The sequence below is a fragment of the Oculina patagonica genome, chromosome 9 (genome assembly GCF_052425735.1).
Source record: "Oculina patagonica isolate OP01 chromosome 9, crgOcupat, whole genome shotgun sequence".
In the NCBI taxonomy this organism is placed as follows: domain Eukaryota; kingdom Metazoa; phylum Cnidaria; class Anthozoa; order Scleractinia; family Oculinidae; genus Oculina; species Oculina patagonica.
The window spans coordinates 6,577,910-6,604,935 of record NC_135766.1 but is presented as its reverse complement, the minus strand read 5'-3'; the positions used below and the strand labels follow the sequence as shown (position 1 = coordinate 6,604,935).

The 27,026-nt window shown below is 39.9% G+C and overlaps 2 protein-coding genes across 2 annotated transcripts; one reads left to right on the top strand and one right to left on the bottom strand.

The window, feature by feature from the left end:
* Nucleotides 1-1,496: 1,496 nt before the first annotated feature.
* Nucleotides 1,497-23,719, bottom strand: LOC144666770 (alcohol dehydrogenase class-3-like). Its single transcript, XM_078528160.1, has 12 exons — nt 23,557-23,719; nt 22,016-22,259; nt 21,228-21,315; nt 17,844-17,976; nt 16,427-16,513; nt 14,169-14,298; nt 9,178-9,239; nt 5,603-5,671; nt 5,116-5,251; nt 4,774-4,912; nt 3,456-3,495; nt 1,497-1,622 (listed from the first exon to the last, which is right to left on the bottom strand). Exons 1-11 carry the CDS (start codon nt 23,575-23,577, stop codon nt 3,471-3,473), a joined length of 1,134 nt encoding a protein of 377 aa, XP_078384286.1. The 5' UTR covers nt 23,578-23,719; the 3' UTR covers nt 1,497-1,622; nt 3,456-3,470.
* A 279-nt stretch (nt 23,720-23,998) lies between these two features.
* On the top strand, nt 23,999-25,971 carry LOC144664913 (uncharacterized). Its single transcript, XM_078526114.1, has 2 exons — nt 23,999-25,455; nt 25,571-25,971. The coding sequence occupies exons 1-2, from the start codon at nt 24,762-24,764 to the stop codon at nt 25,969-25,971; spliced, it is 1,095 nt and encodes a 364-aa protein (XP_078382240.1). The 5' UTR covers nt 23,999-24,761.
* The last annotated feature ends 1,055 nt before the right edge of the window (nt 25,972-27,026 follow it).

Below are 27,026 nucleotides of genomic sequence, written 5' to 3'. Positions count from 1 at the left end.
CAGTTCTCAGTAAAATTTGGTGAAAATATATCGTCTTTGTGTACTTCATATATGCGCATGCGTTCAGCACAAAATTCCGTGTGCTTGGGTCTACGCCTGGAAGAATGCATACCACAAGGAGAACATTTGGTTTTCAGAAACAAATATATAGCCTTTGTGTACTTCATATAAAGTAACACGGATAAAGTTCGCATTTTAGCCAACCCCCTACCCGCTTCACAAGATTAATTGATTAATTCAATTTGATATTAATTAATTAATTCAATTAAAATGTTTACAGGAATCGAGTGAAGGAGGGAAGGAGTGAAGGAGGGAAGGAGTGAAATCGGGCCCACTCACCAAAACTCGGAATTTTCCGAGTTAAAAAGGGAACGCGTAGATGAATTCCACTCACAACCAGACAAGAAGATGGCTCGATCACCGTGTCTGTCTACAGGAAAGCTACCAACACCGATCGTTACCTGGATTTCAAATCAAACCACCATCGGCATCCCCAGCATAAACACTCGGTCGCTCGCACTCTCATGGATCGCGGGGAACATTCCTTCCACCGAGGAGGAAGTATCACGGGAAACTAAGCGAGTAGCGAAAGCCCTCGCCACTAATAACTACCCTGCAAATTTTATTCACAATCTGCGCCAACCGAGAAGACAACAAGAAACAAATGATATCGACCATCGTGGTTTTGTTATCCTCCCTTATGCCAAAGGTTTTTCCGAAAGAATTGCGAACGTTCTTCGTGGCTTCAACATTAAGGTCGTCCATAAACCTGTACGTATCATCTCGAACATACTGAAAAAACCAAAAGACAGGATCGAGAAAGAGGACACCAGAGGAATTGTATATAAGATCAAGTGTAACGATTGCGACACTGTGTTTATGTTGGTCAGACATCACGCGCGCTAAAAACACGTATGAAAGAACACGCAAAGGCCATCGCAACATTGGATAAAAACTCTTTGTTGGCAAAACACCATATGCTTAACGACCATCAAATAGATTTGGAGAGCGTCGAAATTGTTGACAGGTCAACGGTGTGGAAACAACGACTAATTCTTGAAGCTTGGCATTCTGTGCGAGATAGGAACGCTATAAACGAACACATAGCGCTACCAAACGTTTACAATAGCATTAAGAATTTATAGACTCATTAAGAATGCTCTAGAGACTTTTGTTGAACTCGAAAAGTTCATTTAGTTTTCACACATTCGTTACATATACAGGACGCCGTTGAACATTTGCATTTTTATCTTGCTGAAGAAGGCAACAGTAGTGGCCGAAACGTCCAAAAACAATATTTTTAGCCAGTGTCAACTTTTTTCATTCGTAATTTTTATTACCTGGTTAGTCAAAAGTGGTCGCAATACAAAGCAAATGTTTGTTGAGATAAAGAGGTGAATGCTGCAGCAAAAAAAGAATCTCAAATAGTTCTCAGAGAACACAAAAAGACGGTAATTAATAAGGCGGAGTGATAACAAAAACAATACTTCATGATGTATTTGAAAAATATCACTTTATTCAGGACTAAGTTACACTAAGTCATTTCCCTGGCACGGGAATATTTTTTCATTTATCCAGTCATAAGAGCTCTTTTATGTAGGCTTTGCCTTTGCTTGGATGAGCTGAAAAGGAACAATATAGTAACATTATATAATAACAGAAACCCATATGGGTTTCTGATAATAATCAATGGTCCATTTCTCAAATTTTTATAATCCTTCGAGGAAGTTGACGATGAAGGAAGGAATATAGAAAGGAAATGTAAAATAAAACGAAAGGAGGAGATAGGAAGGCAGGGTTAGAAGAAAGCGTGTAAAGAAAAGATAGATGAATGGTAGGTAGGTAGGTAGGTAGGTAGGTAGGTAGGTTGGTAGGTAGGTAGGTAGGTAGGTAGGTAGGTTGGTAGGTAGGTTGGTAGGTAGGTAGGTAGGTAGGTAGGTAGGTAGGTTGGTAGGTAGGTAGGTAGGTTGGTAGGTAGGTAGGTTGGTAGGTTGGTAGGTAGGTAGGTAGGTAGGTAGGTAGGTAGGTAGGTAGGTTGGTAGGTAGGTTGGTAGGTAGGTTGGTAGGTAGGTAGGTAGGTAGGTTGGTAGGTAGGTTGGCAGGTAGGTAGGTTGGCAGGTAGGTAGGTAGGTTGGTAGGTAGGTAGGTAGGTATTGTTAGAAAGACCTCGACTGAAAACGAAAAAGACTTTGGGAGATCGCGCGTTTTTGATAGCTGCCCCATTCTTATGGAACAGTCTTCCTCTGCCAATAAGACAGGAAACATCCATCGAGTCTTTTAGACGTTCTGTTAAAACATATTTATTTAGAAAGGCTTTTAGTTAGATTTGTTATTCATTTGATTTAATATTGTGATTCTTAAATTTTACTATTTACTACCTTTCACTATTACTCTGGAAATTTTAATATGTAAATATTGTAATTTTAAATTCATTTTTACTGTGTAACTTTTTTAATTTAGTTTAATAATAATTATTGTAATGCGCTTTTGAATATTTTTATAGAAAAAGCGCAATATAAGTATTAAATATTATTATTATTATTATTAGGTAGGTTGGTTGGTAGGTAGGTAGGAAGGTAGGTAGGTAGGTAGGTAGGTAGGTAGGAAGAAAGGATACAAGGATGGAAGGAAGGAAGCAAGTAAATAAATAAAGAAAGGGAGGGAGGAAGCAAAGGATAGGAGGAGAGGTTGGAAAGGAAAGAGCAACTTTTAGGTGCCATACCGTTAGGCATTTATGACAAAAAAACCAGAGACCCATAATACCATTGGTATACCAGGATGGAAGTAGGGACTAAATCTTATTTATTCATCAATCCATCACTGCTGCTTTAGAATTCTTACTAAATTTTTTCTTAACAAGATGCTGTCTTTGAGTAGCGTGTGTCCTCAAAATGTTAAGACCCCAATTTCATGTCAATCACGTGACCTTAACCATGGAAGTTCATGTGACTTGCACGCGGTGACCATGTAAACAGTTATTGCCAGTTGTAGCCCGTTTGGTCCCTGTCCATGCGCATATTTAAAAAAGATCCCAAAGGCTCGGTGCAAAAAGGGCGGAAGTGATTTGGGCTTGAAATAAACATTGCCAAAACAACTCCAAAATTCGCGTGCGAGTTTGTTGACATAAGTGAAACAGTGTCAGTAATGAATTTATTTTCGCCGGCGTTTGCTCTGTTTCCGAGAAATAACATATGCAAAAAACTTCAAGAAAACGCCGACTTGGAAAACAGAGTGTTCTGCATACGTTATTCCTTTAAAACGAAGCAAAAACCAGGGAAAATAAATACAATGCAATGTTTCAAAACGTAAACAAACCCAGATGCGAAATTTAGAGTCGATTGATCAATGTGCTTTTTAGTCCAAAATCACGTCCGCCCTTTTTGCACCGAACCCTAATTTAGAAATAAACTAGGACTTCAAGTCTCGGCAGAAAATGTACCCTTTATGAACTTTACCTGGTACAACTCCTCTCAAAAGTTAACAATGGCACGGATACTACAGAGACAAAATAAACACAACAAAGTTAAGAGTTAAGGAAAAATAACAAATGCTATTACTGCAAAAGCTTCTTCCACATATCACTGAGCACGAACAAGACGTGACCCAATGCTTAATAAGAAAGCCAGAAAGTCTCCACAAGGTAACTAGCAACTTTGTTTACTCAGTACAGACCAAGCTATGTATTTAATTATTGCACAGGTTACAAGTGAAGAATAAGTAATTCACTTTATGATGGCACACATAACAAAATGGTGGCGTGCGAAGCCAGGCAGCTGGGGGTTTGATACTCTATGGCAATCATTCTTCGTGTTTACCACATCTAGCAAGTTTTTTCCTTTCTCTTTCTTGTTTTTGTCAAGGTCTAATTCAAAAGGGGATCACTAATGAAGCGAAAATAAACTCATGGACTTCTATTCGAAGGGTCTATTCGAACGCTTATTTTTGAAAGAATGTTTTATGTGTGAAATTTAAAGGGGCAGTATCACAAAATTGTTTTTTTGCAATCTATGATAGAATTACGAGGGTGCACTCAGTGATTAAGTAAATCACCTTTGAACAACAAAGAAAGGCATAAATTCATTCTACGAAGTGTGAATAAAGGTAATCACTTGAAAACGTGAGCCAGACATTTCAAAGTTTTAGGCCTCTACTAGTACTGCCCTGTGGGAGGCGCGGTGGTCAATGGTTAGCGCGCTCGCCTCCGAGTCGAACGGCCCGGGTTCGAGGCCTGGCCGGGGCGCTGCGTTGTGTTCTTGGGCAAGACACTTTACTCTCACAGTGCCTCTCTCCACCCAGGTGTATAAATGGGTACCGGCGAATTTACTGCTGGGGGGTAACCCTGCGATGGACTAGCATCCCATCCAGGGGGGAGTAGCAATACTCCTAGTCGCTTAATGCTACGGAAACCGGGATAAGCTCCGGCCTGTATGGGCCACTAGGCTCGAAGCAGACTTTACCTTACTAGTACTGCCCTATTCGTCTGAAGTCAAACCACCTTTTACCAATTTTCATGACTAGTACAGTACGTTTTTGCAATGCCAGCTAGAGCACCATCTTCATTGCATTTTTAAGTCTGGCACTAGCTCATGGTGACACTACTCTGTTCCTTAAAGGGGGGAGCTTATTTTCAAAATTTTAGGGTATATATATATAAATTAGCATCATAAATAAACTACCCATACACGATACACGATGATGATGTCACCTCAATTAAGAAAGGAAGCCAAATATGAAGAAGAAAGAAAGAATTCAGAACTTTTACTTCTAACCAACCTTTTCCCTGCATGCATGAGATCAAACGCTTCATTGATTTTGTCCAGTGGAAGTGAGTGGGTAATAAATTCATCTACTTTCAACTTGCCAGCCATGTACTCCTCTACGAGTTTAGGAACACTTTCACAGCTCTTCCATCCTGATTAACACACATCATTGAGTAAAGTTAGCATGATTCATTTCTTATTTGTGCTCACAGGACAAATAAAAAAGAATATTTATAAATATTTCTCAGACTGTAGCACAGTTTTCGGTATGGCAGACTACAACAGAATAGAGAAGAAATAAGGGGCTTTATAAGCTTATTGAAAGCTTTGTAAAGTTCATTGCATCCTCTGTTACCTCCAAATGCTGTCCCTTTCCAGGTTCGTCCAGTAACAAGTTGAAAGGGTCTGGTAGAAATCTCCTGTCCTGCTCCAGCTACTCCAATGATAACAGATGTCCCCCACCCTTTGTGACAAGACTCCAGTGCAGCACGCTTTGAACAGAACAAGAAAAATAAAAACCCAGTCATCCAGTTAGGTTTAGAGGTACCGGACACTAACAATTCAGATTGTTTATTCTAGGGAGCTTCTATACTGTGCAGAAAGAAGGGACAAGCATACAGTACTCCAAGATTTTCAAAGTGGAACTTTATTCCATCACATTTTCATATGCCATTTTGTTATTTCATCACTTCATCTTTCTCTCCCAGTATACAACATTGTTAAGCATAAATTTGTTTGCATGATCAAGCATGCTTGAGATAATTTTTGGAGCACAGTGTAAAAAATTAAAATGCAATGTAAAATCCTCATACTAGCTGGGTCATTATTAGAAACATGCATACCATTGTGCCAACATTCCCGATGCATTCAAATGTATAGTCCAGCCCACCATCTGTCATTTCTGCCAAGACCTGTCAAAATTGAAGGAACCTTTATTTAACCTCAAAAGATTCACACTACATTGTATTGCATGTATTTCATGTACAACTATAGTTCTGTAAAATTAATAGGTACACAATCTATAATGTAGAAAAGCCAAATAGGTCCAGTAATAAAACGACGACACGCAATCAGCTTCATCACAGACAAACTTCATTACCATAATTTTGTCAGTAAGGGTATCATAATTTCCAGAGGTGAATATAAGAATGAGATGCTCTGATTGGTCGAGAGGCTTGGTTTATGATGCTACATTCAGTGCACTAGGTGCTGAATATAGCATTTCAAGGCTTGGTTACTAAGCCATGCCACCCACCTAGATACCTAGATCGTGGTGATTGTATGTATTAATGAACCCTGAAATATGCACAAAAAGGCACAGAAATTTCAGTGTCAAAATTGAAGGAACCTTTATTTAACCTCAAAAGATTCACACTACATTGTATTGCATGTATTTCATGTACAACTATAGTTCTGTAAAATTAATAGGTACACAATCTATAATGTAGAAAAGCCAAATAGGTCCAGTAATAAAACGACGACACGCAATCAGCTTCATCACAGACAAACTTCATTACCATAATTTTGTCAGTAAGGGTATCATAATTTCCAGAGGTGAATATAAGAATGAGATGCTCTGATTGGTCGAGAGGCTTGGTTTATGATGCTACATTCAGTGCACTAGGTGCTGAATATAGCATTTCAAGGCTTGGTTAATAAGCCATGCCACCCACCTAGATACCTAGATCGTGGTGATTGTATGTATTAATGAACCCTGAAATATGCACAAAAAGGCACAGAAATTTCAGTGAAAAACTTGAAGAAAAATTTCCACTAAACACCCCTTCCTGCTCCATGGTAAAAATTTCGTGCAAGGATGATGCTTTCTCTAAAATTCTTGAACTGAGAACAAGCCCACTAGAAGGCCAACAAGTGCAGTAAAAAGATAAGAAAAGGAGAAAAAGGAAAAGTGGGGAAAAAAAGAAAAGAACAAAGAGCCTAAAGTGGTAGAGTACTTTGTGGCCCAAAAATCTACAAAATTCGACTTCTGCACATGCCCTCAGAGCAAAAATGTCATAAAATGCAACGCTATTGAAACAAAAGGCATGCTTCATGTTGCAAGTGGTGTTTTGAGCAGGATGGAGCATATAATGTTAGCACAACACTGACCAAAAAAATTGTCAAAAACGCCCAATAAGTGTGATTTTTTGGAAAATCTCCAGGGGTCAATGGGTTATACATGTTGTTTCCGTGTTTTACTTCTTTATAAATTTGTAGTTCAATGACATTCACCTCTGAAATTTATATTAATTTCGCACACAGCCATCTAAATATAATCTCGGCGATTACTCGGACCCAAGACAAGTCCAAGGGGAATATTTGCAATAATTTTTAATACTTGTTAAATATGAATGTATCTTACTTATTGTTTATCACTGATGAGAAAGAAAAAAATAGGGCCCCAATGGGTCCATGTGTTTTGCTGCTAGAGCAAAGTCTTAGGGAACATGTTGATGAAAGACAAGTGAGTCGAGATTGAAATCCAACGTCTTTTATTGTCTGTCACTTGTGTGCAGGTTAATAATTACACTATATTGTAGTCACTTTGTGTTAATTCAATCCTGATAATTTTACTGATCAATGTTATGTTGAAATCAAAGACAGCAAACATAATTTAATTACTAGTAAGTTAACGTAATGTCTGACATGATTGTCTCTTTGATAAAAAACAGTAACTCTTAACATTATAAAAAAATCTCAATGAACTCAATGTGATTCTTTTAGTGGCGTTATCTCACTGGTTACCGTTAGTTGTATTTGGAATCATTGTCACAATGGTAGCGTTTTAACAACAACGAAAAAGACAGAATCTATTGACCTTATAAGAACTCAATGTGATATATTTATTAGTGACAAGACAGTGGTTCTTTAACCACTTTCACCCAAATTAAACACTGGAACAACTAACTCTTAACAAACTTGTTGTGTCACCCTGAGTTAAATATGCAAAATTCAGAAATTATAAATAATCGCACGCGCACCGGCGTACAACAACAGAAAGACGGCGTTGAACGTAACGCAAAGTTCATTTTGAAAGCGAAAGTTTACAAATAATTATTATCATTCGTCAGTCATCCCTTCACGCATGAACACTCGTCGAATTTCAGTGTCTTCACAACAAGATCGGAAGATCGATAAGGACCAATTTTTGATTCTGCGAAAGTTCGTTTTCTTAAAGTTTTAGAAATTTGTGAAGTTGGAGGATTCACTGAGGACTGCGTAGCCGAAGATGCAGTGGCTCGCTGGACATCAAATTCTATTTTTCACGGCGTTTAATTAATCTTCACAAAATAAACATGTGGCGCCAGCGCGTCTGGCAGTCAAAAATTCATTTTTCAAAAAACTTTCCCTTTCCAGCTATTTTAGCGGGGCTTATACTATAGTACCTACCTGTCAGTCGTAGAAAAGCTGAAATTTAAGGATGAACTGTTTATTAAATGAAGACCGTATTATTTTTTAATAACTAGTAAACAAACTGGTCGCCACGCATTTAAACACGAACTGACGAATGTTGCATCTGATGCAGTGAATCTGGTGAATGAGAACTTCCTTTAATATTTCTTTGTTTTCGACGGTGTGCACCACTGAATAAGTTTCTTTCCCATTGTGATGTTACTAGTATTAATTCGTTTCTAGCTGTCTTTTATATAGCTCGAATACAGCTACAATTAGCGGTGCAGCCTACCAGCATGGTATATTCCTTTCCAGCTGTCTTTGCGTGACAAGTTACACGTTCATACATTTTATTTTAAAATATGAAGTTCAGAGTTAATACAGTACTAGTATGCTGTAGACAGTGTAGACAAGGTGAGGGTAAGTTTATTTTCAAAGCGAAAGTTTACAAACTGTGCACTAACCGGTCCTTTGGAGAAAATATTTATGACCTTCGGCGAGGTTCCAAGTCTTCGCTCTTTTCGTAAATGATGAAAACTGCAGAATAATTTTCTCATAAAACTGGAGTGGTCGCGCCACAGTTTGTTTTCTTTCCCAATGCGATATACTTTTAAATCGGTTTTCTGTTTTCCAACGTGTCCAACGTGGTTTGCGTTCGAATACTTTGGCCCGTAACTTCGAATGCGATCAGCGCTACGGTTCATTGGTTTCGATTTTGTTTGTTCATGGATTTGATTGACATCGGTAGTTCAGATTTCTCCTCTGTTACGGCACTTACACCTTACGGCACTTACACCTTACACCTTACGGCACAAACTTCAGCTCTCAATGTGTTTTGCTTGCAGCCATTGCGGCTGCAGCAAAACACAAAAAGTCAAAATCTGCAGCTACAGAAATATGCTGGAACAAACACACATTTGATTCAGTGAGAGCTTCTATTAACAAAGGCATAGTATGACGAAGAGAGAGCATTTTAACTACGGTTTTTAATTACACTGTTCAACCAACAGCAAGTTATTCAAACCTGTTGAATAGGTCGGTCATGATCCTTGGGATTGACAAACTCTGTACATCCAAACTCTTTAGCTGTTTACAAATAAAACCACACACTATATAATTAGCTGCTAGCAAAAAAAAAAAAAAAAATAAGGTCTCTTGCATATTCTTTTCCTTATTCCCTTACTGATATCCTTACCTAACATATCATACATGTACAACAGGAATATAACAATAATATCATGTATAATATATTGACTCAGAGCTTTGATAGTAATGGTTTTGTGTTTTGGATTTTTTCTTAGTATTTAAGGAGGCTCGATGTAGTTTTTTTAGCCGAAGGGTGGTTGTTTTGAAAATTAAAATTATATAGGAAGCCAATGTTCGATTTTTGCCAAAATACACCATAATGATCAAATATGACCAAATTTTAATTTTTTACCTGTCACTTTGTCACAAAGGTTACCATAGCAACCATTGACGTTTTCTTTTGTTCTCAAACAAGCTTGATTTTCTCGAAATCTAGATTGACTCTTGGTATTCATTTTTTGATATGTTCAAGTATAGCAGATTGACTACCTGTACACAAAATTTTAGAAAAATCTGTAAGAGCGTTTTAGAGTATTTATCAAGAATGAATTTTTTGATACTTTCTTATAATTTCCTACAGTCGGCTGTCGATATATTTTAACAAATTAAAGGAAAAAGTCTTTTGCTTTTAGATAATGGTCTTTGATGGTGTAAGTATTTAAATTTCAGTGAGAGTAACTGTACTCAAATAATACGAAACAACTTTAAAGCGCCTATTTTATATTAAAACGGTGTTTTTATGAAAATTTCATTCTTGATTTACTTGAAAACGCTCTTACAGATTTTTCTAAAATTTCGTCAACAGTTAGTCAATCTACTAAACTTTAACATATCAAAAAATGAATACCAATTGTCAATCTAGATTTCGAGAAAATCAAGCTTGTTTGAGAACAAAAGAAAACGTCAATCGTTGCTATGGTAACCTTTGTGACTAAATGACGGGTATTAAATTAAAATTTGGCCATATTTGATCATTATAGTGTATTTTGGCAAAAATCGAATGTTGGCTTCCTAGATAATTTTAATTTTCAAAACAACCACCCTTCGGCTAAAAAAACTACATCAAGTCTCCTTAAGTTACTATCAATATTGAGAGCTTACTGTAAGTAGGCTAACTGGAGTGCATTCAGGCCAACCAGTTGGTCAGCAGAGTACTTTCAACTGGTTAAATAACCTGAAAAGTACCCTGGTTAGCTAGTTTATGATTAATTACTCTCAATTATATAATTAGTCCATTTAGGTAGTCGGTGGACTTGGTTCTGTACATGTTTTGTACAAATAGACCATATTTGTATTCTCGGTATTGGACTGGAACTAGCTTGCAATGGAGGCTGATTCGGGGGAATATAATGTCATACATGTATGCATTTGAAAAGATTACCTGCATTAGCCTCCATTGCAAGCTAGTTCCAGTCCAATACAGAGAATACAAATCATGGTCTATTAGAAGACACTTTTGCCCAATAAGGTTTTGCAGTAAATGCTCTACTTCTGAGACTTAGAAATGTTTACTTCTGCCCACAGGCGGCCCAAGGGCACTATGTGAATTATTCATAAAGTTTTAGCGAACGTGACCCTTGCCTTTGAGCGGTGTTGTGTTACAAAGATGCGATTTATAAGGGTTTGTATGGGAACTCAACGATTTTCTTTCAAAAGGAATAATATGTAATGTTTCGCTTATAAAATCGACTAACCTTATTGCCTTGTTGTATACTTTGTTGTTTGTCCGCTTCTCAGGCCATTTTGAAGCGTTTTCGGTGAGTTAGCGCTGGCTGGTGGTGTTCCACTATAAACGAAGTGAAGGCTGGAGACCTCTGAGCGAACCCTCGCCACGCGAAAGCTAATAAATTCTAAACAAGTCAACGCAAAATCCCTGAATTGCCACCATTTAGACCGCTGGTTAATGTTCTAACCGTACGATTCGCGCTAGCTTCCAAATTCCCTTGCACGGGCTCTCGAAGAGCTCCGTTTTGCATCGATTCTGCCCATCTTCACTTCACCATTCTCCTAAATCCGAACGGCTGCACTACGAGATTCAAACACTAAAGCTTAGCGACCGCGTCATAGCAACAAAATGACATTCACCCGACGGGAGGGTTGCTACTTTTGCTGCTCGCAAAATGACACCGTCGGGGGAGCCGGTGCGTGTAATTCGAACTGAAACCACGCGCGTGACCTGTCACTTGAAACTGCACTTGAAACCGCAAAGAGTTTCAATTGATCTGACACTGATTTCAAAACCAGACAGCTCGTTTCCAACGGTTCAAACACTTATCAGAATTTATTTTTTCGCAAACAATCAAGTCCGTTAGCCATTGGATTTCAGTAAGATTGTTTTTATAGATAGATTCATAACAGTTCTTTTAAGAGCTACATTTCGTTCACTGTAGACCTGTATTTGGCCGTCCGTATACGTATTACACGCACCGGCTCCCCCGACGGTGTCATTTTGCGAGCGGCAAAAGTAGCGACCCTCCCGTCGGGTGAATGTCATTTTGTCGCTATGACGCGGTCGCCAAGCTTTAGTGTTTGAATCTCGTAGTGCAGCCGTTCGGATTTCGGAGAATGGTGAAGTGAAGATGGGCAGAATCGATGATTTGGAAGCTAGCGCGAATCGTACGGTTAGAACATTAACCTGCGGTCTAAATGGTGGCAATTCGGGGATTTTGCGTTGACTTGTTTAGAATTTATTAGCTTTCGCGTGGCGAGGGTTCGCTCAGAGGTCTCCAGCCTTCACTTCGTTTATAGTGGAACACCACCAGCCAGCGCTAACTCACCGAAAACGCTTCAAAATGGCCTGAGAAGCGGACAAACAACAAAGTATACAACAAGGCAATAAGGTTAGTCGATTTTATTAGCGAAACATTACATATTATTCCTTTTGAAAGAAAATCGTTGAGTTCCCATACAAACCCTTATAAATCGCATCTTTGTAACACAACACCGCTCAAAGGCAAGGGTCACGTTCGCTAAAACTTTATGAATAATTCACATAGTGCGCTTGGGCCGCCTGTGTTCTGCCACACAATCTCTCAGTCACATGATTCCTCTGTGGGTGACAAGGTTGAATGCAAAAGGTGGACCTGATTTCACCTTGTCACAGAGGGATTACATGGGGTGTCTAGAAAACGAAGACCCCCGAAGACCGAAGACCGAAGACCTCGAAAACGAAGACCCCCTAGAAAACGAAGACCTCGAAAACGAAGACCCCCTAGAAAACGAAGACCTCGAAAAAGAAGACCCCCTAGAAAACGAAGACCTCGAAAACGAAGACCCCCTTGAAAACCACAAAAAATAAAACAAAAATTCCCCATAGGCTGACTTACCTTCAAATTTCCAAGATGGCGGAAACATTTACCCGATAAACGGGCACAACACAAATAAAACATCGGTGATGTTATCTGCTTCCACGAAAGATAACACGAAAACAACAACACAAGAAACGAAATGCGTTGAAAATACATAAGCGACACGTACGCACGATTCAGCAACCGGAAGTTATTCTCTCTGTATGTGCCTTAGTCGGTTCCAAACCACGCGCCAAATCACAAGGTAACTGAGTTTCAATTATTCTACACTTCTGTAATGAGAACATTTAAATAGGGCCCTTTGGTGTTAGAATGGCGCTTGGGAAAAACAAAGCCACCAGAATGAACAACAACGGTGATCGAAAGAGAGAAAGAACTTCCGGTTGCTGAATGGTGCGTGCGTGTTGCTCGCGTTTGTTTATCTTCTAGCTTTCAAGGAAAACAAAGACCACTGGAAAACATAGACCCCCTGTTGTAATGTGCGAAAGCCGCTGAAATTCTATCCGTGAGACAAAAGAGATGTCAAGATCGCATATTCAAACAAACGTGTATTCCGATCGCACAAAGCTTCGTTCGGCCACATACGCGTGTACTGATTGTTTGATTTAGAATTTAATTTTTTTACCTTTATCTGTGTCCTGTGCAAAAACCCCCCAATTAATTATATGGAAGTCGTCAATACAAATCTCACCAAATGCCTTTGTTTTTCTTGATGTAAATAAACAAGACATCACATTGGCTGACCTTTAGCCTAACGGGAAGACCATAATTTACAAATCCTGGGAGGGGAGGACAGTCACCCCGGACAATCACCCCTCACCTCTTCTCCTCTATTCACAAACAAGATCGGTGCCAGGGGAGAATCCGAAATAACCCAGCGCAAGAGACCAGATAGATATATGTTTCATTTTGTTCATAGCATATAGTATAATGATTACTGGAAAAATCTTTCTCCCTCCTCCCACCCCTGTCATCCAAGGAGACGCTATACATGACGTCAGGACGAAATGTGCAATTTGGCGCGAATTTACAATTGTCCCGTGTACTTCGACTTGTCTGTTCGATATGTTAACATGTCGAATCAATTCAAATTACCCGTTTTTCAAAATCGGAATGCTACAGCCATTCAAGGTGTCCCAACTTTCGATATTGGTGGCGTTAAAGTCAAAGACAAAATCGGTCAAGGGAGTTTTGGCGAGGTCTTCACTGCGGACTTATCAGGTAAATGTTTCCGCCATCTTGGAAATTTGAAGGTAAGTCAGCCTATGCATATGGGGAATTTTTGTTTTATTTTTCGTGGTTTTCTAGGGGGTCTTCGTTTTCTAGGGGTCTTCGTTTTCTAGGGGGTCTTCGTTTTCTAGGGGGTCTTCATTTTCGAGGTCTTCGTTTTCTAGGGGGTCTTCGTTTTCGAGGTCTTCGTTTTCTAGGGGGTCTTCGTTTTCTAGACACCCGGATTACATGCCCTTCCTGGGACCCAGCCCTATAACATTAAACTACTATATACATCCATGGCAGATGCTTTAGTTAAAGCAGGTGCAGTGCTATCTCATGTGACCCCTTTGGTAAACAAGGTGGAATCCACTCACACAAGCTCTATCTACATTTGGTAAGTTAAGCTAACCTGTGGAAAATTTCTCAGGATTGATATCAACCCCAATGACCCTCGAGGCACCAGCAGCCTTACAGCCCATCACCACAGCCAGCCCTACAGCTCCCAGCCCCCACACTGCTGTAGTAGACCCAGGCTCCACCTATCAAAAGCAAATTAAATTTAAAAACTCAATCAAGGCAATCAGGGTTTACAGTAGCACCCAAACGTTTTTACCCATTTGGTGAGGGTTTGTCACAGCCTGACCACAGATCAAAACTGTGCTCTTGCCTTGGCATTGATGCAGCATGCCACACATTTTCTCTGGTTTTACCTAGGTTTGTTGCAACAAATGATGTCATGGTAAAGGATAACACAAGGTAGAGTTAAAATAGGCTATTGTTGCTTTGTCTGCATGTTCATTAACTTGCCAGTGTGACATTGTGATCTCCGGCTCAACACTGAACAACAACAAAAAAGAATCAGTATTTAAACTTTTTGAAGAGAAATGAATAGCTGCTTAATATACACTCTAACAAAGTGAATTAAAGAACAGTACAACAAATGTGTGTCTGCCTACTGAACTTCGACTTTTTTGTGACATGCAAAAGACTTTTATGTTAAAGGGGCAGTATCACAGGAATTCTTATATGTTTTGGTGTTAGTTATGAAAGAATTATGAGAGTGCACTCAGTGTTCAATGAAAAAGCCTTTGAACAACAATGAAAGGCACAATATAAAGCGATTTTTTTCCAAGTAGGAACTGTTGAATTTGTGCATGTGCTGTTTTAGAAAGACTAGAAAGAAATTTGCTTCAAGCAGCTTTCAATTCATTTATCACAACTAATTAAACTACAAAAAAACTTAAATGAAAGTTAGTTATCAAGAAACCAAAATATCTTGGCATTTCAGTTCGGTATTTGAGTTTAAAATAAGAGATAGAAGTAACCAACCTTGAAAGTAAAAGTTCCTAAATTAAGGCAACAGTAGACAAGACTAAGTCATTTCCAAAATGCAACAAAATTCTGTCATGCACAACATTTCAAGTCAACGCTTTCCGAATGAAAACTTCCTTAATAGCACTTATCTACTGATAAGAAATATGAAGATTTCTGATGTTTCACCATGTACATGTTGATGTACCATTTATTTTTTGATTTGGATTGGTTTTCATGGACATCACTTTATCACTTTTTAACATGTTTTTGAAAACTATAAAACCTCTACCTAGTCATCTATAATTACTCAGTGACTAATCGGTTGATTATTCATTAATAATTCACTGATTGTCATTGGTCATGAGTATGGTAAAAACTTGTGTATCAGCTGTACTCATAGATAAGCCACACCCCAAACTTTGAAGCTTGATTTTAAGAAAAAAAACTTTAAAAAAGCGCCGAGGTAATGAAGTAGTTGTTTGTTGGTGATAAGCTTCAGTCCATCGAAAGCTATTGCTGTGTATTTGGCGTGGGTACATTTCCCTGACCCCCAGTTCATGGACTACCCAGATGGACCTGGTCCATGGACTACTTTAATGGACTACCAGTAGACTTCCCTCAATGGACTTCCCTGAAATTTATTGCAGTTTTCAGTGGTATGCGAACTCTGAAATTCACAATCCAACTAACGACTAGGTTTTTCGCTGCAGTCAATCATAATTATGGCAACAGCCACGAACCACAAAAACCAGAAACAAACAAAATGGATCAAAATCAACTAATCACAACTGATAGACATGTCCTTTTGACCCAGTTGTGTAAACTGTTGGTCGAGGATTGAATTTCAGAGTTCACATATCACCGAAAACCGCAGTAAGAATGCTAGCGACAGAGCAAAGATGCAAGTGATCAAATAAACAAACACAAATACAGTTTCAATTTAATCTCCCCTCAGAATTTTCCTACCTCCTTTTTTACAAAATATTGAAAGAAAAGACAAGAGAATCCAGAGGCTGAATACATGTAGGAGCAAATTTTCATTTGCCACGTAAACTAATTACATGATACAACACAGCCTTTTTGAGGCCCACTGACCTACTATCTTAGTTCATTATCAATCAGTCCTTTAAAAATGAGGCACGAGACAAATGCGTTCTATAGTTATCCAATGAGATGCAAATAAGTGGGAGTAGATTGTGGTGGTTGAGTCTAAAACAACAATCACATGCTTACAACTTTTTTGCCTAAGGACACCTGTGGTGGTCTGTGGTAACCTTTTTAATTAGCGTGTGAAAAATAATTAAGTACATGAAATGTGATCCCAATCCAACTACTTTCACTGATTCCTCCTACCTTAGCTGTATTCAAGGCAGCACCGTATCCTGTTGAAATACCACAGCCAAGAAGACACACTTTGTCAAGAGGGGCTTTTTCAGCTACCTGAATAAGAACCATAACATCAGATTCATTTTTGGTAACCCATTTATTCTGCTTATAATTATACTGCTTAACAAAACTTGCCACTTTGTGTATGTGTTGTGTTGTGGTTCAGTTTTATCCTTGGTTCAAATTAAATTTTCCTTTGTTTAAACTCATTATTGTACATTACCAAATTACCCAAAAACCAAAGGAAAATAAAATTTGAACCAAGGATAAAATTGAACCACAACATAATTTGTCTGCATATTGCTACATACAGAGTAACTCAAAACAAATCCAAGCAACATACATGTAACAAAATAGTCTTAAATGGTTATGTTTATACATGCACATCAATTTGTTGGAAACTACTTATTAATGTTGTTAACAACTGCAAAAAATGCAAGGTGCATTCTGTAAGAACTGACATATTGTGGCATGTCAATATATATAGTCAGATTTAGGCAAGCCTAAAAGCAGAGCTCGATCCCCATACGGCCTTGGGGACATTGTGAGCGGAATATTTTGGGAAGAACTTGAAATTAAAATTTAACTGTTTATCTGTTGAATGAGATAGAGGGACAATTTTTCCCACTAAGGTTCAATACACTCACTGATGGGAAAAAGACAAATAAAATAGAGCATTTGGATGATCTCTTAGATGTTTTGCTGTGAAGTGTCGCGGCGTAGCTTTGCTTGGTGTCTGGATTTTGACTCGCCCTGTCGTTTATTTGCAATCCGGGATTTGCAGTTCGTAATTTCCTTGCTTCAGACGACACTTCTGACGACATGGGCAACTTTGTCCCCAAGCCTAATCCGTGTGTACGTACGAGTGAGGGAGACACCCCAAAATTCTCGGCTTGATGGATTTACCAATTTCGCTAAGTCATGGATGCTCTGCCTGCACGCCCCTTCAGGACATGCAGGAGCTCCATTATTGCCCTCTTCTTGGAAAGTAATTTAAGGCCAAACTCAATAATAATGATTAAATATTAATTATTTTGTGTTCTTTTGAACCTTACGTGGAAATCTGTTTTTATCCAAGCTGCATTTAAAAAAGTCAAGCACTTTATTTCTCTAAAGATTCTTTAATTAACATGAACATGGACAAGAATAAAGTAACAAAGTCCAATTAAAATCCTGGATTTCTTGCAGGCCTATATAAAATATAATGTTTCCCCACCCACATCCTCCTCAGCAATGCTGGAAAATCCTCATCCTTTAACTCATTCTAGCCTTTTGCAAACTTTTTCAACCATTACACTTTTTTTGTAAAGAATGTGAATTTAATACTAGCTATGTAGAACCATTAGATTATTTGAACATGCACACAAAAATCAACAATGCTTACTTTTGCAACTGATATTTCAGCCACAACAGTGTACTCACTAAATGTGCTAGTGCCCATGAAGTGGTACAGGGTTTTTCCATTGCATGAAAAACGTGATGTACCATCAGGCATTACACCTTTACCTTGGGTTGCCCTGAAATCAGCCAACAAAACAAACTATGATTTATTATGCATGTAATTCAAATGATGTTATGATCATGGCTCTGGAGAGGAGTTTTTCTGGTCAGTCTGCTGGGTCAATAGTGTTGCATTTTAAGCTGATAATTTTCTTGAAAAAGTGGCTGTTGTGAAAAAAGTGTGTGCATGCCCATGCTAGTAGGGGTAAAGTCCTAGACTAGAACTACAAGTGAGATGAACTACCCAGTCAGAAATGGTTCCATTTACATGTATCTGTGAAAACCTGTGCCATGTGGGATATCACAACAAGCTTCTGGAAGCTGTTGCAATAATTATGTCAACAGTTAATAATTATTTGTGACACGTCCTAGTTTTAGAGATGAAATGCCCAAAACACTGGCCATTTTGAAGGAAAAAAGGCATTATAAAAAAGCATAGCTTCAAAGAGAATTTCTACAATGAAAGCATCAAAACATGTAGATTTATTTTATACTTCAAAAAACAAAGAAAACATACTGAAGCAGTAAAAATGCTGCTAAATCCTTTGATTTAGGTCAGCTGTCTATTTAAGGGCACTGGGGTTATGTGACTTTAAATTTTGACCAGTGGTACTGGTAGTGATATGATTATAGTAAATTTTGGCATGTACTTAATGTAGTTCATGCTATAAACAAGCTACCATCATACATGTATGAATAGCTACACTCTAAGTGGCAACCAACTAAAAGTATTAAACCATCCTCTGAAAGTAGGGACCTCAAATGTAGAGAATTGATAATACATGACAAACATCTGAAGTAGTGATGGAAAAAGATGCTTAATCCTGAACGAACTACACTTTTTGAAACTTATTATACAGAATTTGCTTTGGACATAATTGCCCCCGCAGGGCTTTGGCCCGAGGAGGCATTATAGTGGTCCCCACGTATAAGTAGTTACAGAAGGAAAATATAGAGGAAATACACAGAAGGCAGAAGGCAGAAAAAATCTCGACTTGGTTGAAGTGAGCGTGCAAGCTAGTCTCGGGTAATGATGACGTAACAATAGGGTTTGCCTGCAAATAGTATCGGGTAATGATGACGTAGCAATAGCGCTTGCCCGCAAAGTGTTCTCAGGTAATACTGACATAACAATAGTACTTGCCCGCTATGGGTTTTGGGTAATGGTGACGTTCAAGCAGCTTCCCGGATTACGCGTCTTCACAACTCCACAACTCTCATCTCGCACATGTTGTGGATCATATTTTGGCGAGATGTATACCGTATACCTTTAAGGGGTGCTTTTTTTCCAAAATTTTCAAGCCGCATGAAAGATTTTAAGTTTATATCCGATATACCAAAAAGATTATTTAAAAAACTTGAAACGCACGCGAGTTACCGACAAAAACGTATTCTAAAGCCTAGTTTTCTCTAGTGACGCAAACACAAGCGCAAGCAAAGCTTAACGGCTATAATTTCACCGTGAATACGGCTTCGACGCAAACAAAAGCACAAACACAATTGAATTTTGATGCTTATGCTTGAACTTGTGTCAAGCACAAGCACAAGGGTTTTTTTTCTGTTCGCGTGCTTGCGTTTTTGCGCTTGCGCTTGCGTCGCTGGTGAAAACCAAGCTAATTAGAATGTGTCAGCCGAAGAGCCTACGTGACATCGGCAGACTCGCATGTAATTATCACACAACATTCTAACCTTTTGTCGGTCGGGAATAAACACCCAAAGCGATACTTGATGAAAACGTTTGATCTTTTAGTTAGGGCTTTGTATTCGGTCGCTACACTTTTAGTAGAAATTCGAGGCTTTGTGCGAAGATTGAATTGCGTGAACATTTCCCCTAGATGGTGACTGGAAAAAAATCAAACCAAGCACTGCTTGACCCAGTCATCTGAGAACGTGTTTGCAGGCAGTTTGAGGGGGGTGTTTGTTTGCGAAGCGATAGATTTTTCTAAACGCTATTTTCTCGAATTATATTTTTCGCATGGTAGCTAAAATTCCAAGGGATTTTGTTTAATTGACTTCAAATCTTCAGAGGAATTACTTCAATATGTCAGCAACAAAAACATGTCGGCGACTGTTTTATTTATAAAAACTTTTGCGTTGAGAGGCTTTTTTGTACGATCAATCCATGTTTTTAGCCCTTCTTCGAAAATGCTCTGTAACTTTTTACTGTAATTGAATACGACAAAACGCCGACACGTTTTTTAGCACTTTGGGTGCGGAAACCCTCAAATAAATCAAATTAGCGAATTTTAAAGCTTTCAATAGCCGATTCTGACTTTCGTATTTAGACCTCGTAAAAAAATCAACAATTTATTTGATCACAAAATGGATGAAATATTTAGATAGCCAGTTCTATGAGCTTTAATTTAATATAGGGTTTTATGTATCTAGAATTCAACCCGGACGCGCTATAACAGCGTTTTGAAGTGTGACACCCCTGAAGGCAACCAAGTTTTTGAGCTTGAGCAAGAGAAGTGTAACGTGGCAGTCTTTTTTGAGCTTTTGCAAGGTAAGGATATTTGTTTGGATTTTGTTGCTATCGAAATAGATTACAAAGTTTGCTATTGTAGAGCAAGTTGGTTTAATACGATTGCTGAATTAAACAGTTTACATAAAGAAAACATTGAGAATAGTGAAACTAAGTAGAAAGTCAGAAATCGTGAGCTACTGCGCAGTACGAGTGTTTTGTTTTCTTTATGTAAATTTGGTTTTTCGACTGAGTCTTTCAGTCGCTCTTGTGTGTGATTTGTGTCTGACAAATCCCAGATTTGTACTGAGTCTTTCAATCCAGCAATTGTAACCAACTTGCACTACAGTGGCAAGCTTTGTGATCCATTTGGATGGCAACAAAAACCAAACAAATATCCTTACCTTGCAAAAGCTCAAAAACGTGACTGCCACGTTAAAAATTAATATATAGTTTAGTATTTTAAAATTGAAAGCGAAATAAATATTTTACAATAAAATTGAGCTATCTTCAACTTCTCACTGCCCATCAATGCCTCACCCAGTACCCAGATGCGATAGCCACTAACACTAAACAGCAAGCTACAGTTTCGCGCACATTTACAACCCTCAAAAAATTAACACAAACGAGTTTCCATTTTATACAAATCAGATAAGATCAAAAGACCGGGGCACTTTTAGTGTTAACTACCCCTAGTATAAATAAAGATTTTATGTTACCGGTAACTGAGTGTTTGATAGAAACTGAAGTGTATTTGAACCAAGTTTAATTATTAAATTTTGCAGTGTACCAGTATACTGCTACCTTATTTTACTGCAAAGATTGGTCTTTGGACTTTTGCAAAACTTGCATTCTCCACATTGAGGAATATAAAGTGGTATAACATGGTCACCTGCAAAAGCACATGACTAAAATTATTAAAATATTTAAAGATGATTTCCAGTTCGTACTGCGCAGACTCAGGGTTTGTTTTCATTTTTGTTTTGAATTTGTTGAAACGTTACACTTCAGTGATAGCGTACATGAAGTTTTTTTGTTCGCCATTATGGATCGTTTCGTTCAAGAATTCACGATGAGCTAAAACGTCCGTTTGAAATACCGTCGAGCTTCTTTTACTCATTATTATTGTTTTGCAAGGATATCTGGCGTTAATAATGAAGAAAAAGGTAAGTTTTGTCCCGGAATTTTTATTTTTGCTAGTAAACATTCTTCTGTTTGTGAGACTCACAAACATTGCAGGAGGAGATTGCGCAGTACGGACTGGAAATCATCTTTAATATATTGAAAAAGGACTAAGGCAACTGACAATGGCATTTACATGTGGCAAATTCATTTATCAGCCAACCAGAATGTTACATTGTTGATCCAATATTTTCACAGCAGTATTAGACCCCAGCAGATAATACAGCTCTTTTAATTTTTAATTGTGCAAGCAGCAACTCCATGTACTACTCACAAGGTGTTACCACTGCTAAGGTCACACTTAGTCACACGCATGGAACGACTGCCAACCATCACTGACTCAAAGTTAACTCTGAATAAATTATATTTCTACATAAAAAAGGTTGGCAAATGTATTTTTTTAAACTTACCAGGAGAAACTTTTGTTACTCCAGCACCAACACTTTCAACAATACCACCTCCCTCATGTCCAAGAACACATGGAAACATTCCTTCTGAATCATGTCCACCAAGTGTATAGCTGTCCGTGTGGCAGACACCTGTTGCAAGGATTTTGATCCGCACCTCTCCAGCCTTAGGGGGTGCAACTTCAATAGTTTCTATAACAAGAGGTTTCTTGGGCTCCCAAGCTACTGCTGCACGGCACAATATGGGCTGAAAGTGTTTACAATGAAAACATGTTTTAGACAGATAATACTCACATTAAATTCAGTTGAGACCCCATGAAAATCTTCACTTGACAGGGCTCAAAGCTAACAACCAACTGGTCGCATATGCAACTAGATTTTCAGCTTCTGGTTAGCTTTTGCTCAGGTTTGCTTGCGGTTAGCTTTTATTTGTGGTTTAAGCTTTTATTTCAGTTTGAGATGCAAACTCTATAATGAACACATAGCATTCCTGGACATTTATAAGAACCGTAACCTGTACCTGTTTTTATTCACGTTTTAGAATTCCAACCCAATAACACAAGGGACGCTGTTTTTAAATTTACATATTACTGAAGAAGGCTACAGCAGTAGCCGACACAGCCTGAACATAATCTTTAAGTCAGTGTCAACTATTTTTATAAAATATTTTAAAATCTAGGTTTAGTTTCCTTTCATTTCATCTATTTCAACATGAACTAAAATCCGAAACTACGACCGAAACAAAACCTAACCAACAAATAAAAGCTAACCACAAGTAAACCTGAGTGAAAGCTAACAGCAAGCAGACCGGAGTGGAACTAACCGCAACCAAGCCGGAGTGGAACTAATGCACCTATCAATGTTAAGCTGCTGGGGGGGTGGGGGGAGGCCGGGCATATAGGCAGGGGGTTTGACAGCAATTGTCTGCCCGTAGTTTTAATGGACTTTCTTACAACATTTTATTGAAGTTTGGTGACTCTTTTGAACATCCACAAATGCCCTGGGGTTGAGCATTTGAACGGAAAGCCTCAGCTAAATTCAAATGCCCTGCCTATGCCCCGCAAACTACAAGCAAACTGAAGTGAAAGCTAACTGTGCATGTTTTGTTTTGTGTCAGTGGTTTTGCTTTGTTTTGTTTCGGGTTTAAGTATTTGCTGCTAAAATACCGTCAAATTCCTAAACACTTCCGATAAAATTCCGGTGTCCCGTGGTCTTCCGGTGTTCCGATGTTCCGGTATTCCTGGTTTCAGTAAGCTGCCTGTGAAACACGAGGGACTACTCGTGTAACCTGCGAAACATCGAATTCATTCAAATCGGACAAGTTCATTTTTGTAATTCAGGTAGCTTGGTTACACCTTTATTTTTGAGACGTGCATCGATTTGCAGAAAAATAATTTTGCAACGAACGACAAATAATAAGCTAAGTCTTTATATTAAAGCTATACCGTTAGTTTGCTTGGGGGCTTATCGATCTTTTAGTGTGGGTTGTACCGTAACAAGCTAAGTAAACAGAGTACATGTAGCAACTTTAACAAATTTCTCACCTTTCCTACTGTCTCAGACATTCTTCCAAGGTAAGACTTTGTAGATTCGGGCAAATACTTTACCACCACGATCCACCACCACCAGCAAGATCAGAGAGGTCCAAGAGAAGGTCCCAAGAGTTTACAAAAGGTGTGAAGAGCCTGGATAATTGTCACGTGACAATTTTCGACCGGTTCGACCAATGAAATCGAAATCTGGCCAGGGATGAGTCCCTACTCCGTCGACGCGGACTCAACTGTACTAGTTCCGGCACAGTTCATGTCTAATGCTCTATAAAGTTATCCATTGTTTTGAACGTGAGAGACCACTTTACACTTGATTAGAATAACTAGCATCCTTGGGAAAGCAGCGGTGATGTAGATGTTGCTGAAAACAATTGCCTCCTTTACCCCTCCCACTCACCCCGGGAAACCATGGACATGGGATTTGTGGCGGGTTGATGCCTCTCCTGATGGGAGGAAGATGGAGTGGGGAATAGTATATTTTAAAAACGTTCATGCCTTTGTTGAGTGTTGCCTGACTACAGACTAGGGCCCGATCTGACATGCGCCAAGAGTTTAAAAAACTGATGAACTACCACTCTTCCCACCCGTTTTTTGCGGTTTTTTGGTCCGCGCTAGGCGAGTCACGCTGTGATTTCTTTGAAATCGACAGTTTTTCAAAGTGCGTTTCTTGTTGGAAGCCATTTTGGACCTTCCCGGTTTCTTCTCCGGTTAGGTCACCCAGCCAGTTTGTGTGCTAGCTTGTTGGCGTGGGTCACCCAGCCAGTTGGTGTCCCCGCGCTTCTTGCTTAAGCCTTTTGTCATTTTGGCGAAAAGGTTGAGCGTCCTAAGACGCTTGTCTTGTCTGTTCCTGAAGAGTTGCGCACCGGTGAGAAAGAAGATTTCGCCAAGAAGATCGTGGATGCTGTCGATGATGATGACAAGATCGTAGCCATCCAGTTTGTCCCTGGATTCTTCGTCTGTTCGAGCCCGTGATAACGTGTATAGCGCTGGTCTCCGTATTGATGGTGTTGAAGTTCGCCTCATCGAAGCTGAGCCTTCCGTCCGCTACGTTTATCTGCATCATTGTCCTGTTGAAGTCTCAGACGCTGTTGTTTCTGATTGTTTCTCTGTCTATGGTGAAGTTCTTGATATCCGGTCTTGCGTTTATGGCTCGTCTGACATCCTCGCCGGTTCCCGTATTTTGAAGATGTGTCTTCGTGATGAGATTCCGTCTAAGCTACGTGTCCTCCGTTATCCGTGCCGTGTCTGGTACCGGGATCAGCCCCTGGACTGTCACATTTGTGGCAAGTCTGGTCATCGTGCTGCCAATTGTCCGATTCGCGACAAGTGCCGCAAGTGCCTTCAGCCTGGCCACTTCGCCCGTGACTGTACTCGTCGTGCTAATGATGCCCCTTCTGATGAGATGGACACTTCTGTCCCCCCTGATCCTCTGCCTGATGAGCGTGTACGTGCTCCCAAACGTTCAACGCCCTGAGTCTGATTCCGCCGCTGATCTTGAGTCTGGTGAATTGTCCGAGTCTGCTGTTGATTCTGTCGAGTCTGCGGAGCCTGTTCCAACGTCTACCCTTGACCTTGGTACTGGTACTCCTGCTGATGATTCTGTGTCGACTGAGCCGCCTCCTCCGATGCCTTCTTCTGTGAGTGAGGATTCCATTGATGACTTTCAACGCGCCTACTGCCCTCATGCTGTTGTTCTCCGTGAATCGGATGGCTCTTTTTCCTTTATTGATCTGGATCGTCTTACCCGCCGCTGTGTGCTGGAAGACACTGCTACGCCTGAGATGTACCGTGAATGTTTCTACTCTGACCCTGTGATGAATGTTTGTCGTCCTGCTATGAGTGAGTTTCCACCTGGTCGCGATCCACTTCCTGAGACTCGCTTACTAGATTCTAGTGTTCCTCCCTGACTCGTCCCCAGTCGTCTTTTGAGTCCGTCTCGCCTTTCCTCCTTCCCATCATCCTTCGCGTCTTGCAATTTTCGCATAAGAGACGACTGGGGACGAGTCAGGTGTTCCTCCTGCTAGTTTTCCTGTTGTTCCTGCCGCTGAGTCTTCTGCCAGTCCTGCTGCTGAGTCCACTGCCAGTCCTGCTGCTGAAGCCTCTGCCAGTCCTGCAGCCGAGTCCTCTGCCTGTCCTGCTGTTGACCCTGTTCCCATCCCTGCTGCTGATATCAACGCCCCTCTTGAGAAGCTTCCAAAGAACTTTGAAGTTTATGAGGAAATACGTGAATTTGACTATAGAATCCGTTGGTTTGACTTTCCTTGTAAGACTCCTTTCCCTGGTCCTGCTGCTTCTGAAGGTCCTTCTTTGTCTCGTGATGTTGTTCCGCAAAAGTTCCCTGGTCGTCCTCAGAAGCCCCGTCCTGCTCCGAGTCAGCTTCCGAAGTCCCGTTCTGCTTTAAGACACTGAGTTTCCTGCCGTCCTGTTTTCCTGCCGTCTGCCTGTTTTCCCGCTGTGTGCTGCGGTCTCCTTCGTTGGTGTACTGCATTTGTAGTGTTGTCCTGTATGTTTGTTTTTCCCTGTGCCTCGTTGTTTCCATGTTTTGCGGAAGTACTGCCTTCCCGTCTGTTTCCGTTTGATGTACTGTTCGTGTTTAGTCTGGTTGAGTGTTTAATTTTTGTAGGAGGCGGGGTTCGATCCCCCGGCAAAGTTGGCGACATGGTTGTCCCTCAGTTTAGGTGGACCCTCCTCTTCGGGGGAGGATTAGGCATTTTGGTCGGCAGGCATTGCACCGCCCGCAAGGGAGCCTAGCCGTCCGCCTTAAACACAAAAAAAACATCTATTATGCGCGTACTTTGTCTTTCGCGAGGTGGACTATTTCTAGGACAAACACTGCGCGCGAGGAAATGAGCTAGTTCAGATGCATGTGCAAAAAGAGCAAATTGTTACAAATTACGATTTTCGGACGGGAACGTATTTTGTGCCTAACCTTTCATTTTAGCGGAATATGAAGGGAACTATAAAAGATAGGCAACCTTTTTTCACCATTGGCCCGAAACATGAAATTGTTTGTCGATAGTAGCGACGCTTCAAAATGCAGCCAAGGCCGCAGCCAAGACGAAGGAAGAATGGCAAATAAACCAGGTCACCTAAAGGTAGGCGCTTCTCGCCTTGCATGCGAGCGAGCCAGTAATGAAAATCTACGAATGGCAAATGTTTCAACGCGATTGGCTACTTGTTCTCGGAAAAGCCGTTCTTAAAATAGGCTACTCGGAGAGGGGAGGGACAGGAGGGTAAATCTCCCTCCTCCCTACTTTTTGCGCTAGTTTCTCCCTCCTCCCTACTTTTTGAGCTAAAATTTCTCCTCCTCCCTATTTTTTAGCTAAAATTTCTCCCTCCTCCCTAATTTTTTTGGCCATTTCTCCCTCCTCCCTATTCTGTACCTCTCCCCTCTACTCGCGAAAGAAGGCCTAGGCCCATATTACCTAGACTGTCCACAGCCCTCTATTTTTTCATGTTGTTTC

Bases quoted from the DNA above. Each gene is read 5' to 3' on its own strand.
- LOC144666770 (XM_078528160.1), bottom strand. From the start codon at position 23,577: ATGTCTGAGACAGTAGGAAAG. The intron at 22,260-23,556 runs GTGAGAAATTTG...AAACACTTTCAG, and splicing joins TGTCTGAGACAGTAGGAAAG to CCCATATTGTGCCGTGCAGC. The intron at 5,252-5,602 runs GTATGCATGTTT...TTCTGTTCAAAG, and splicing joins TCGGGAATGTTGGCACAATG to CGTGCTGCACTGGAGTCTTG.
- LOC144664913 (XM_078526114.1), top strand. From the start codon at position 24,762: ATGAGATTCCGTCTAAGCTACGTGTCCTCCGTTATCCGTGCCGTGTCT. The intron at 25,456-25,570 runs GTGTTCCTCCCT...GGGACGAGTCAG, and splicing joins GACTCGCTTACTAGATTCTA to GTGTTCCTCCTGCTAGTTTT.